This window comes from Rhinatrema bivittatum, chromosome 16, assembly GCF_901001135.1.
Source record: "Rhinatrema bivittatum chromosome 16, aRhiBiv1.1, whole genome shotgun sequence".
In the NCBI taxonomy this organism is placed as follows: Eukaryota; Metazoa; Chordata; class Amphibia; order Gymnophiona; family Rhinatrematidae; genus Rhinatrema; species Rhinatrema bivittatum.
Window position 1 is genome coordinate 2,456,867 of NC_042630.1, and position 12,887 is coordinate 2,469,753.

A 12,887-nucleotide genomic window follows, 5' to 3' on the forward strand; every position below is an offset into this window, starting at 1 on the left:
GAAGCATGATCTTGCCAGGATAGACACCACTTTGTTAGTGTCCGGGGACGGACAAAGTCTTTCTTTCAGCTCTTTTTCTCTCTCTAGTTCCTCTGGCATTGCAAACATGTCATACGTCGTCCCTGACACCATCACAGATTGGGAAGCCTCCACAATCTGCACATCAAATACAGGTTTTGGGATCTCATCAACAGATACATTCAGAACCAGGAAACCCTTCTTTATGGACTCAACCCTGCCAAACATTGTGATCCAATGGGAAACCTTCTGCTTAAAAATCACCGTCTTCAGTAACATGAACAACAGCATGCAGGTGAGGAACAGGAGATGAGGTCAGGGTCACCTGACCCACGATATTTCAACCCCTAGCTGCCTGAGACGGTGCATCAGGCTGAGGAATCCCAAGCAGGAAGTTACAGCCACTTTATTGTGTAATAGTGAGATGCTCCCCTTGTGCCACAGGTGCAGGTCACCCTGAAGACGAATGAGGACTTTGATCTGGAGCCCTGTGCGAACTGCACATCCATCAGCTGCCTGAGAGCCAATGGTTCAAAGACCTTTACCTGGAATGTGACGGCTCTAGTGCTGGGTAAGGCAGGTGCACTGCAGCTACTCTAGTGCTCCAGATGTCAGCCCTTCTCATGCCAGCCATATACTAGGGCCTCATTTACATATCCAACTACACCGCAAACATTCACATAAATGCAAAATAAAGCTACACAAGTAAAATACATAAAAAAAATGTAAACCAATCTAATACAGAAAATCAATGACTGGCCTGAGAACCTGGTGAGAGTAAGCACATTTATTTATGTAAGAATCGTATATTTCAACAATCCACACATCATGGTGGATAAACAAATCCATAAAAATAAAAAACATGGCAATACCTTCCATCTAGGAGAGGTGAAATTGCAAGTGACAGCTGAAGCTGTGGCCACAGAGAACCTGTGCTATGGTGAGAGACCCGCTGTGCCAGAAGAAGATGCCACAGATACAGTGGTGATCCCAGTACTGGTCCAGGTCAGTGGCCAAATAGCTAATAATCTCCTAAGACTGATTTGTGCACCACATCAATAGATGTTTCTAATCATATGCACATTTTCCCTTTCTCTTCCCACCCCACAAGCCTGAAGGTGTCCTGGTGGAAGATTCTCAGAGCAATGTGCTCTGTGTTACAGGTGCGAAACCCGGCTTCAACTGTGGCGAAAAAAAACCCAATTCACCAAGAAAAATGTTAAAATTTGTAAAGTGACTTCTGAAATTTAGTGTTCACCTTGAAACATCCTCTAGGGGGTGGGGGAGTGAAACAGAACCATGGACACCTCAATCATGCACATTGGGGAGAAACAGGTCACTCAGAGCCATGGACACCTCAGTCAGGCACTGACTGTGTATTATACACCCACCATGGGAGAAACAGGACACTCAGAGCCATGGACACCTCAATCAGGCACTGACTGTGTATTATACACTCACCATGGGAGAAACAGGACACTCAGAGTCATGGACACCTCAATCAGGCACTGACTGTGTATTATACACCCACCATGGGGAGAGCCATGGACACCTCAATCAGGCACTGACTGTGTATTATACACCCACCATGGGAGAAACAGGACACTCAGAGTCATGGACACCTCAATCAGGCACTGACTGTGTATTATACACCCACCATGGGGAGAGCCATGGACACCTCAATCAGGCACTGACTGTGTATTATACACCCACCATGGGAGAAACAGGACACTCAGAGCCATGGACACCTCAATCAGGCACTGACTGTGTATTATACACCCAGCATGGGAGAAACAGGACACTCAGAGCCATGGACACCTCAATCACGCACTGACTGTGTATTATACACCCACCGTGGGGGAAACAGGACACTCAGAGCCATGGACACCTCAATCAGACACTGACTGTGTATTATACACCCACCATGGGGGAAACAGGACACTCAGAGCCATGGACACCTCAATCAGGCACTGACTGTGTATTATACACCCACCATGGGAGAAACAGGACACTCAGAGCCATGGACACCTCAATCAGGCACTGACTGTGTATTATACACCCACCATGGGGAGAGCCATGGACACCTCAATCAGGCACTGACTGTGTATTATACACCCACCATGGGAGAAACAGGACACTCAGAGCCATGGACACCTCAATCAGGCACTGACTGTGTATTATACACCCACCATGGGGGAAACAGGACACTCAGAGCCATGGACACCTCAATCACTCACTGACTGTATTATACACTCACCATGGGAAGAGCCATGGACACCTCAATCAGACACTGACTGTGCTTTATACACCCACCATGGGAGAAACAGGACACTCAGAGCCATGGACACCTCAATCAGGCACTGACTGTGTATTATACACCCACCATGGGAGAAACAGGACACTCAGAGCCATGGACACCTCAATCAGACACTGACTGTGTATTATACACCCACCATGGGAGAAACAGGACACTCAGAGCCATGGACACCTCAATCAGGCACTGACTGTGTATTATACACCCACCATGGGAGAAACAGGACACTCAGAGCCATGGACACCTCAATCAGGCACTGACTGTGTATTATACACCCACCATGGGAGAAACAGGACACTTAGAACCATGGACACCTCAATCAGGCACTGACTGTGTATTATACACCCAGCATGGGAGAAACAGGACACTCAGAGCCATGGACACCTCAATCACGCACTGACTGTGTATTATACACCCACCCACCATGGGAGAAACAGGACACTCAGAGCCATTGACACCTCAATCAGGCACTGACTGTGTATTATACACCCACCATGGGGGAAACAGGACACTCAGAGCCATGGACACCTCAATCAGGCACTGACTGTGTATTATACACCCACCATGGGAGAAACAGGACACTCAGAGCCATGGACAACTCAATCAGACACTGACTGTGTATTATACACCCAGCATGGGAGAAACAGGACACTCAGAGCCATGGACACCTCAATCAGGCACTGACTGTGTATTATACACCCACCATGGGAGAAACAGGACACTCAGAGCCATGGACACCTCAATCAGACACTGACTGTGTATTATACACCCAGCATGGGAGAAACAGGACACTCAGAGCCATGGACACCTCAATCACATACTGACTGTGTATTATACACCCACCATGGGGAGAAACAGGTCACTCAGAGCCATGGACACCTCAATCAGGCACTGACTGTGTATTATACACACACCATGGGAGAAACAGGACACTCAGAGCCATGGACACCTCAGTCAGGCACTGACTGTGTATTATACACCCACCATGGGAGAAACAGGACACTCAGAGCCATGGACACCTCAATCAGACACTGACTGTGTATTATACACCCACCATGGGAGAAACAGGACACTCAGAGCCATGGACACCTCAATCAGACACTGACTGTGTATTATACACCCACCATGGGAGAAACAGGACACTTAGAACCATGGACACCTCAAACACACACTGACTGTGTGTTATACACCCACCATGGGGAGAAACAGGACACTCAGAGCCATGGACCCCTCAATCAGACACTGACTGTGTATTATACACCCACCATGGGGAGAAACAGGACACTCAGAGCCATGGACCCCTCAATCAGACACTGACTGATTATTATACACCCAGCATGGGAGAAACAGGACACTCAGAGCCATGGACACCTCAATCAGGCACTGACTGTGTATTATACACCCACCATGGGAGAAACAGGACACTCAGAGCCATGGACACCTCAATCAGACACTGACTGTGTATTATACACCCACCATGGGAGAAACAGGACACTCAGAGCCATGGACACCTCAATCAGACACTGTGTATTATACACCCACCATGGGGGAAACAGGACACTCAGAGCCATGAACCCCTCAATCAGACACTGACTGATTATTATACACCCAGCATGGGAGAAACAGGACACTCAGAGCCATGGACACCTCAATCAGGCACTGACTGTGTATTATACACCCACCATGGGAGAAACAGGACACTCAGAGCCATGGACACCTCAATCAGACACTGACTGATTATTATACACCCACCATGGGGGAAACAGGACACTCAGAGCCATGGACACCTCAATCAGGCACTGACTGTGTATTATACACCCACCATGGGGGAAACAGGACACTCAGAGCCATGGACACCTCAATCAGACACTGTGTATTATACACCCACCATGGGGGAAACAGGACACTCAGAGCCATGGACACCTCAATCAGACACTGTGTATTATACACCCACCATGGGGGAAACAGGACACTTAGAGCCATGGACACCTCAATCCGGTACTGACCATTTTTTTTAGCCTGGGGAGGCAGGTGAGAGGCAAGAGGAGAAATGATATTCAGATCAATAGACAGCTTCAGAAATTAGGAATGTTTGCTAGGTTTATTGTATCTGATGTAATTTCTTGTTGACATTCAGGAGATTCAACTACAGAATCTTTCTCATTAATACTTCCTGACCCGGTGATATCAGGATCAGTCCAGGCTTACTTTTTCATCATAGGTAAGACTATTCAGTTGGCTGTGGGTTTACTGAATGGTTTCTTGCTGGTTTGGGGCTTGTGGCATGGCAATGTGAATGCATCCAGTGTGGTGATCTCCCACCAAATTAAACCCTATAGTGGATTAGGATTTCATCTTTATTTGGTCATTACCAAAACATTGATCCTACAGGGGCTCCTGGGGTCTGCCGACACCACATCAGAAATGATTACTGCACTACCAGATATTAGGGTCCTGGTCTTGTCTTCCACCTGTTAGGGGATGTGATGGGGAAAGCCCTGCAGTACACAGACAACCTCCTGGCGATGCCATATGGAAATGGAGAGCAGACTATGGCCAATCTAGACCAAAATATCTGTATTATGCAGTTCTTGGAGAGAACTGGACAGTTGACGGACACAACTAAGAAGAATGGTGTGCAGTTTCTGATGCAGGGTATGTAGGATTTTCTTCTTACATGGAGAAGTATTGATGTATGGGCAGATGATGATGGACAGATGGAGCAATGAAGGGTGTGAGAGCACTGACCACTGAGATTAGCCACTGATGTTGCTGTGGAAGGAGAGGTCATGGCAGCACCAATGGTGGCAGTAAATGTCCTTTCACCTCTCTACTCCCAGGTTATCAGCGCATGCAGAATTACAGGCGTGTGGATGGCTCCTTCAGTGCCTTTGGGGACAGAGATCCAAAAGGAAACAGTCGGTATGGAGAAAAATGCAGCAAAGGTGTCATTTTAGGGAGTGGGGCATATGTTAGAGCATTTCTAACTTAAATCTCTCTGTCGCACTTTGTCTCTTTCTGTGCATAAGCACCAGAAATTAGGGGTGTGCATTCATTTGCAACGTATTGGCAATCCGCAACATATATGCCATATTCGTTGTATTCATGGGGGTCACGAAATGTATGGCGAACCCCCACGAATACAACGTATCACTAACGAATAAACCCCCACCCTCCTGACCCCCCCAAGACTTGCCAAAAGTCCCTGGTGGTCCAGCGGGGGTCCTGGAGCGATCTCCTGCACTCGGGCCGTCGGCTGCCGGTATACAAAATGGCGCCGATAGCCTTTACCCTTATTATATCACAGGGGCTACCGGTGCCATTGGTCGGCCCCTGTCACATGGTAGGAGCACAAGATGGTGCCGGCCGTCCATTGTTTCTACCATGTGACAGGGGCCGACCAATGGCACCGGTAGCCCCTGTGACATAGTAAGGGCAAAGGCTATTGGCACCATTTTGAATACCGGCAGCCGACGGCCCGAGTGCAGGAGATCCCTCCAGGACCCCTGCTGGACCACTAGGGACTTTTGGTAAGTCTTGGGGAAGTCAGGAGGGTGGGGGGGAGGTGTAGTTAATTAAATTAAAGGGTGGGATGGGGGGTCTTTTGGGAAACAAATACATATGTAACTAATGAACGGATTGGGGTCCCCTGAGAACAGATGCAACGGTTTTGGGTCCCGATGAATACCGAATGGGACAAATCCGTCCCTGCTGCACATCCCTACCAGAAATAGCAGAATCTGGTTCCTTAGCCCCAGAGTCTCCTTTCTCTCACTCTTCCTCTTGGCCCCCGCAGGCTCACGGCGAAGTCGCTGAAGATCCTGAACGCAATTGAAACTAACATACCAGTGGATAAAAAAATCTTCAGAAATGCCCTGGCCTGGCTGAAGAACCAACAGCTGCCCAGTGGTGACTTCCAGATGGAGGGCCATCCACCATCCTGGCTGGGGACTTCCTGGAGGGTGGGTGAGCCTTGCCATCTTCCCATGTCATTGAAAGCAGCTGCTTACTGATATTTCACTTATGGGAGTCTCGACTCCCAGACCTTGTCTTGGCCTGAAGCCTGGCATGGGTCAGCAGTGGGAGGTGCCGTGCCTCTGATAGCCATGTGGGCTAGTTTTGATGTCCCTGGCTTTCGGTGGCTCCGATGTGGACAGTGTCAGTCCCCTGGTGCCGTCTGCTGATCGGTCCCAAGGGCTAGAGGGCCAGCTTCCTTCCCTCACTGACGAGGTCCTTCTCTTCTCTGGCAGGACGAGGTGAACGAGAAACTCTCCAACACCGCCTGCATCATCACGGTTCTTATGGAAGTGAAGCTGCCCCCTGACGTGAGTAAAGTCTTCTGTGGTGGTGGTGGTGAGCATGGGGGCAGGGCTCCTGCCGTTGTGTCCATCCCTTGCTCGCAGTTGCCCATGACTGACCATGCCCATGTCTTACAGGAGATGCTGATTGCCAGGGGCCTGCAGTACCTGAGAAATGGCCTGGGGGAAGCAGAGAGCCCCCTCACGCAGGCCCAGCTGGCCTATGCCTTCACCCTGTCCGGGGAGGCTGACGAGGGCCGGAGGGCGCTGCTGCTGAGGACCTTGCACCAGCAGGCTGAGACGCACGGTGGGCACCACCGCTCTTCTGCATTCTCCTTCCCTTTCTCGCTTCCACCGGGGGGGACGACCAAGTGACTGCATGCCACCTTAGAAGAGCTGATCCTATCCCGGGTTGCAAGTTGTGTTAGTTTGGATTTCTTTAAAGAAAGAAGTGACAATGTTTTCATGTAGTTCACTCCGAGTATTTCCCATGAACGTGCTAATTAGGCAGTGCGTCATCTTTCTGCAGATGGTCAGCTGCACTGGAGTCTGAAAGGAAGAAGCACCTCCCAGTTCTGGTCTGAGGAAGAGACAGCTTCGTATGTCCTGCTGTCCCATGCGTCTAAGGAGAAAGCTTCCAAGGAGGAGATTATGAAGGCCTCTCAGATCGCGGCCTGGATTTCCCGGCAAAAGAGTGCTCAGGTATGAGAGAGCAGGCAAGCGTGCCGGGGCAGTCTCTCTGACGCTCTCAGCTTTGCCCTAGGGAATAATCTTCCACCTGTGTGGGCTCGGCTGCAGACCCCTGCCAAATCTGTCACAAATGTGGGGGAGGGGCTGGGCAAGCAGTGGGGGAACCATTCAGTGACATTGTGATGTCCCTCTCTCGCTCTCACACACCCACCTACATCAGTGCTACAGGTCATCTCATAGGGATGCCATACTGGGTCAGAGTGAGGGTCCACCAAGCCCAGCATCCTGTCTCCAACAGAGGCCAATCCAGGCCACAAGAACCTGGCAAGTACCCCAACATTAAACAAATCACAAGCTACTATTGCTTGTTAATTACTGTAATAGCAGTTTATGGATTTTTCTTCTAGGAACTTATCCAAACCTTTTTTAAACCCAGTAACTCTAACTGCTGTAACCATATCCTCTAGCAGTGAATTCCACAGCTTAACTATGCACTGAGTGAAAAAGAATTTTCTTTGATTTGTTTTAAATGTGCTACTTGCTAACTTCATGGAGTGCCCCCTGGTCTTTGTATTATCTGAGAGAGAAAATAACTGATTTACATTAACTTGTTCTAGACCTCTCATGATTTTAAACACCTCTATCATATCCCCCTCAGTCGTCTCTTCTCCAAGCTGAAAAGTCCTAACCTCTTTAGTCTTTCCTCATAGGGGAGCTGTTCCATTCCCCTTATCATTTTGGTTGCCCTTCTCTGTACCTTCTCCATCACAATTATATCTTTTTTGAGATGCAGCGACCAGAATTGTACACAGTATTCAAGGTGGGGTCTCACCATGGAGCGATACAGAGGCATTATGACATTTTCCGTTTTATTCACCATTCCCTTCCTAATAATTCCTAACATTCTGTTTGCTTTTTTGACTGCTGCAGCACACTGCACCGACGATTTCAATGTGTTATCCACTATGACACCTAGATCTCTTTCCTGGGTGTGCTCTGGCACATGTGTTCACACGGTTTCCATGTTGGTCCTCATTTGAGTTGCGCTCTTGCTGTGCCCAGGTGTTCTCATGACTGGGGGCCAGCTAGGCCTGGGGAACCCCTCCCCCTCACAGGGGCAGCACAGGACGTCTGCCTGGACCAGCCACCTCCCCTGCAGGTTCAGTGTTTGGGTTCTGGTGGCCGCAGGAGTTAGCTGGAGCATGGCACAGGCTGGTACTGAGGACAGGCAGGGCGGAAGGCACGGACTAGAACCAGGGGCAAGGCTGGGACTGGAGAGCTCGAAGTGAGGGCAAGGTCTGGACTGAAATCAAGGATTGCACAAGACAAGGAGTGGGAAACGATAGGAATAGAACAAGCAAACAATAAAGAAGGAAGTCTGAACAAGTCCCAAGGCTGGGCTAGGCGACACTAGAAGGCCTGACGGCCAGAGGGCAGCATAGAGAGGCCCAGGAGGCCACAAGGCTGGAAAGAAAGGCAAGGATGGCCAGGTCAGATGAGGTCATGTGATGCGGGGAGGCAGGTGGAAATGTGAGAGGCGTACACACGTGTTCTGTCTCCCCAGAACACGCCGCTGGCACTGCAGGCACTAACTGCCTACACCAATATTGCGAACATTGGCGCAGAAGGGATACAGCTGACAGTGACCTCATCGAGCGGTTTCCAACACAGTTTCACTGTGGGTGACAGCAACCAGTTTCTGCTACAAGAGGTGTCGCTTTCAGACATCCCTGAAGATTACTCCGTAGAGGCACAGGGGCATGGGTGTCTGTTTTTCCAGGTGCGTGCAAGAACCCTCTGTACCTTTTAGTGGCGCTGCCCTGCCCTCAGATCGCTACTATGAGAGGAAACGCAATCCTAGGCCCTCCCTTCTGTACCCATCCCCTGAGCCCTCTAGTCCTAAAGGTGACAGGTTCTTTCTTTTTTGATAGGTAAATCTGTGGTATTACATCCCTCTCCGAAAGAGCAATGTGTCTTTTGCTCTCAGTGTGGAGACGGAGCGCTGGAACTGCTCAATTCCCTTTTCCGGGTCGTTCAACCTCACTGTCCAGGTCAGGTAAGGAGCCTGCACAGTCCCCACAGTAATTGCAGAAGCCACCAGAGTTAAAAGGTAAGCCCTCTGATCTGAGGCTGCACATAATGACCTCTGGCTAAGGCATCAGGTCTCACGTAGAGAATGCGCCTTTCCTCTCGCCTCACGCCGCAGTGCTGATGCCGCTTCGCACTTTCACAGATGCACTGTGATGTCAGCAAGCCTTGCTGATGCTGAGTTCGCATGGGCCACCTCTGCATCTTATGTATTTATTTTATTTATTTATTTAATTGTTTTCACATTGGAGTATATCACATCGGTTTACATTATAACTAATGGAATAGTAAGTCTAAGATGTCGTATTCTTGATGCATTATAACATTGAGGATATAAAAACTTAAGGCTAAAGCGCCTTACAATTAATAGATTGTAAGCTAATAACTTGAGACTAGGGTGTCTTATTATGGATACATGGAAACAGAATGAGTAGGTGTCTTTGATTGCGGAGAGGAAAGGTTAAGGATCTGCTAAGGGAGTGGGAGGGAAGGTAGATGGGAAGGGGGAGAATTAGTCCGAGTGTTGGTAGGCTTTTTGGCATAGCCAGGTGGTTTGCTCTATGAGGTTAATGAAAATCCACTTGTGCCACTATGAGGTCACGAAACGTTGCTTTTGACTCATCGGTTTGTGCTTGCGATGTCACTGCCATTAGCAGGCGTGGAAGGGGCTCTCCATGTGAGCGCCCCCTGGATCAGGAGGAGAAGGGCCTGGGAGGGGCAGGAACTCTCTGGATGCCCCCTGATCAGACTGACAGGAAGGGCATGAGCACAAACATTGCTACCCATTGTCCCGGCTCTCTACAGGTACGTGGGTCCTCAGTCTGCCTCCGACAAGGTGGTGCTGGAAGTAAGGCAGCTGTCCGGCTACTCCGTCACCGAGGAGTCTGTGAGAATGGTAAGGCAGCCTCATCCCCTTCTTCCTGCCACCATACAGAAGGCAGTTTGGCCAAGGTCTGATAAGGCCGGGGTGGGCAGAAGGAAGGCAGACCCTCCAGAAAGCCAGGGTCCTGCTAGTACTGCCCATGTGGTACAGAAACCTCCCAGAAGAGAAACATTGGAGCAATGTGTGAATAAAGCTCTAATCATCTCTTGATGTCTCTATTTCTCTGTCACTGTGGCCTCTTGGATCTTGGTCTCTTCTGGGCTCCCTCTGTCTCAATATCTTTCTGTAATCTCGGACACTGCCTTTCTATTCCTTCTTGCAGACAGAGCAGAATCCCTTGGTGAAGTCAACCACAATTTCCAACAATAAATTGCTTATCCAGCTGGAGCAGGTGAGAGGAGGCAGGACTGAAAGGGAACAGTTGTACAAAAGGAAAGGTAGCCTCTTAACCAGTCTTCTCCATCTCTCTGCTCAAGCTGACCTCGGAGAACCAGACATTCACTTTCTCAATGAAAAAGGAAATCCCGGTGAGGAACCTGCAGCCTCAATTTGTGAAGGTTTTTGATTTCTATAAGCCAGGTGTGTTTCATATAGTTTCACAACATCTGCATTTCAAATCCCACCGCTTTGCCAATTCTCCCACTGTATGACCTTCAGCATGGAGTCACTCAGGGCTATAACACCTGCAGACCCAGCTCTCAATCTCATCACTGCCACCAACTCTTACTGTGTTACCTTCAGCCTGGAGTCATTCAAAGCTGTGACACCTACAGGTCCAGCTCCCAATCCCACTTCTAATACCAACTCTCACTCTGATCTTCAGCATGGAGTCACTCAGAGCTGTGACATCTGCAGACCCAGCTCCCAATCCCATTGCTGACATCAACTCTCACTCTGTGATCTTCAGCATGGAGTCACTCAGAGCTGTGACATCTGCAGACCCAGCTCCCAATCCCATTGCTGACATCAACTCTCACTCTGTGATCTTTAGCATGGAGTCACTCAGAGCTGTGACATCTGCAGACCCAGCTCCCAATCCCATTGCTGACATCAACTCTCACTCTGTGATCTTCAGCATGGAGTCACTCAGAGCTGTGACATCTGCAGACCCAGCTCCCAATCCCATTGCTGACATCAACTCTCACTCTGTGATCTTTAGCATGGAGTCACTCAGAGCTGTGACATCTGCAGACCCAGCTCCCAATCCCATTGCTGACATCAACTCTCACTCTGTGATCTTCAGCATGGAGTCACTCAGAGCTGTGACATCTGCAGACCCAGCTCCCAATCCCATTGCTGACATCAACTCTCACTCTGTGATCTTCAGCATGGAGTCACTCAGAGCTGTGACATCTGCAGACCCAGCTCCCAATCCTATTGCTGACACCAACTCTCATTGTGTGATCTTCAGCCTGGAGTCACTCAAAGCTGTGACACCTGCACATCCAGCTTCCAATCCCACTTCTGATACCAACTCTAACTGTATGACCTCAAGCCTGGAGTCACTCAGAACTATGACACCTGCAAACACAAATTCCAATCCCACCTTTCGCACCGTGCAACCTTCAGGATGGAGTCATTTAGAGCTGTCACACCTTAAAACCTGTCTTTCTAACGCTTTCCTGACACCAGAGTCCCTTTCCTCTCTCTAGTTTTCTTTTCATGTGCCTTTTTACCTCTCTGCTGTCTCTTACTCATTGGGAATGTGCACAGGAGGCAATGAATTCTATTCCCTACATGAAATGCCTCTCTTCTCGCTGACTGGAGAAAGGCACTGAAGGGCTGAGAATGGCAGGCACCACCTTTACCTCTTAAATTAATGTAATTGAGGAGCTCTTATGTAGGAACCTCTCACTGAGAGCTTTGCTTTTGTTACAGATGAAAAAGCAATAGTGGAATATAACAGCCCTTGCTCCAGGTAAGTAGTAACCAATCCTTCCCTTCCTGCCCTGCAGCACCCCCTGCTATTCCAGTACTGAGACCCTCACACCCAGCTCTGCCCATGCACCTCACTCCTGCCCTGCTGCATCCTCCTGCCATTCCTGTACTGAGACCCCTCACACTCAGCTCTGCCAATGAACCTCACTCCTGCCCTGCAGCACCTCCTGCCATTCCAGTACTGAGACTCTCACATGCAGCTCTGCCAATGCCTGACCCTCAGCACCACTTGTTATTCCAGTAGTGAGTCCTCCACACACAGCTCTGCCAATGACCACACTCTAATGCCCCTTGTTTATTTTTTCCGTCAGAACAGATAATAAAGAGAATTACAAGCCTTGAATGATGAAATCAGTGATCAGGATGTGGAAGGGGATTGTTCGTGCCATTGTAGAAGTGCATTTTAGAATTCTGCTGCCCTGTGTACGTGCAACTGCTGTGTCTGAGATTTGAGGCCTGTAGACAGCCTAAAATAAACTTCATTAGCAAATGGAAGCAGAAGTGGCATGAGGAAGGAGGAAGGTTAAAGCCAAGCCTAGCTCAGCCCCATGAAGCTCAACTTGCACTTGGGAAGATAAAGAAAGCCGCACTGTTGACACTGCTGTATGGGTTTCTTGCAGTGGGATAGTCCAATAAAAAGATGGCACTTTTAGATTTC

General features: G+C 49.2%; 1 protein-coding gene across 8 annotated transcripts in view; it reads left to right on the plus strand.

The window, feature by feature from the left end:
• The window catches only part of LOC115077986 (alpha-2-macroglobulin-like protein 1), a 52,100-nt gene extending 39,213 nt beyond the window's left edge, over nucleotides 1–12,887 (plus strand). For 3 of the 8 annotated variants that reach the window (XM_029580492.1, XM_029580493.1, XM_029580494.1), the window contains 18 exons: nucleotides 88–313; nucleotides 463–589; nucleotides 902–1,023; nucleotides 1,130–1,181; nucleotides 4,470–4,553; nucleotides 4,811–4,987; nucleotides 5,173–5,254; nucleotides 6,129–6,294; nucleotides 6,583–6,657; nucleotides 6,769–6,937; nucleotides 7,160–7,332; nucleotides 8,885–9,100; nucleotides 9,252–9,376; nucleotides 10,213–10,303; nucleotides 10,614–10,682; nucleotides 10,768–10,870; nucleotides 12,170–12,209; nucleotides 12,541–12,887. In XM_029580492.1, the coding sequence (XP_029436352.1) occupies nucleotides 88–313; nucleotides 463–589; nucleotides 902–1,023; nucleotides 1,130–1,181; nucleotides 4,470–4,553; nucleotides 4,811–4,987; nucleotides 5,173–5,254; nucleotides 6,129–6,294; nucleotides 6,583–6,657; nucleotides 6,769–6,937; nucleotides 7,160–7,332; nucleotides 8,885–9,100; nucleotides 9,252–9,376; nucleotides 10,213–10,303; nucleotides 10,614–10,682; nucleotides 10,768–10,870; nucleotides 12,170–12,209; nucleotides 12,541–12,571 (2,128 nt within the window). In that variant the 3' untranslated portion in view covers nucleotides 12,572–12,887. The remainder of the gene's footprint in view (nucleotides 1–87; nucleotides 314–462; nucleotides 590–901; nucleotides 1,024–1,129; nucleotides 1,182–4,469; nucleotides 4,554–4,810; nucleotides 4,988–5,172; nucleotides 5,255–6,128; nucleotides 6,295–6,582; nucleotides 6,658–6,768; nucleotides 6,938–7,159; nucleotides 7,333–8,884; nucleotides 9,101–9,251; nucleotides 9,377–10,212; nucleotides 10,304–10,613; nucleotides 10,683–10,767; nucleotides 10,871–12,169; nucleotides 12,210–12,540) is intronic. The other 5 variants (XM_029580495.1, XM_029580496.1, XM_029580497.1 and 2 more) reach the window with 5 other exon arrangements.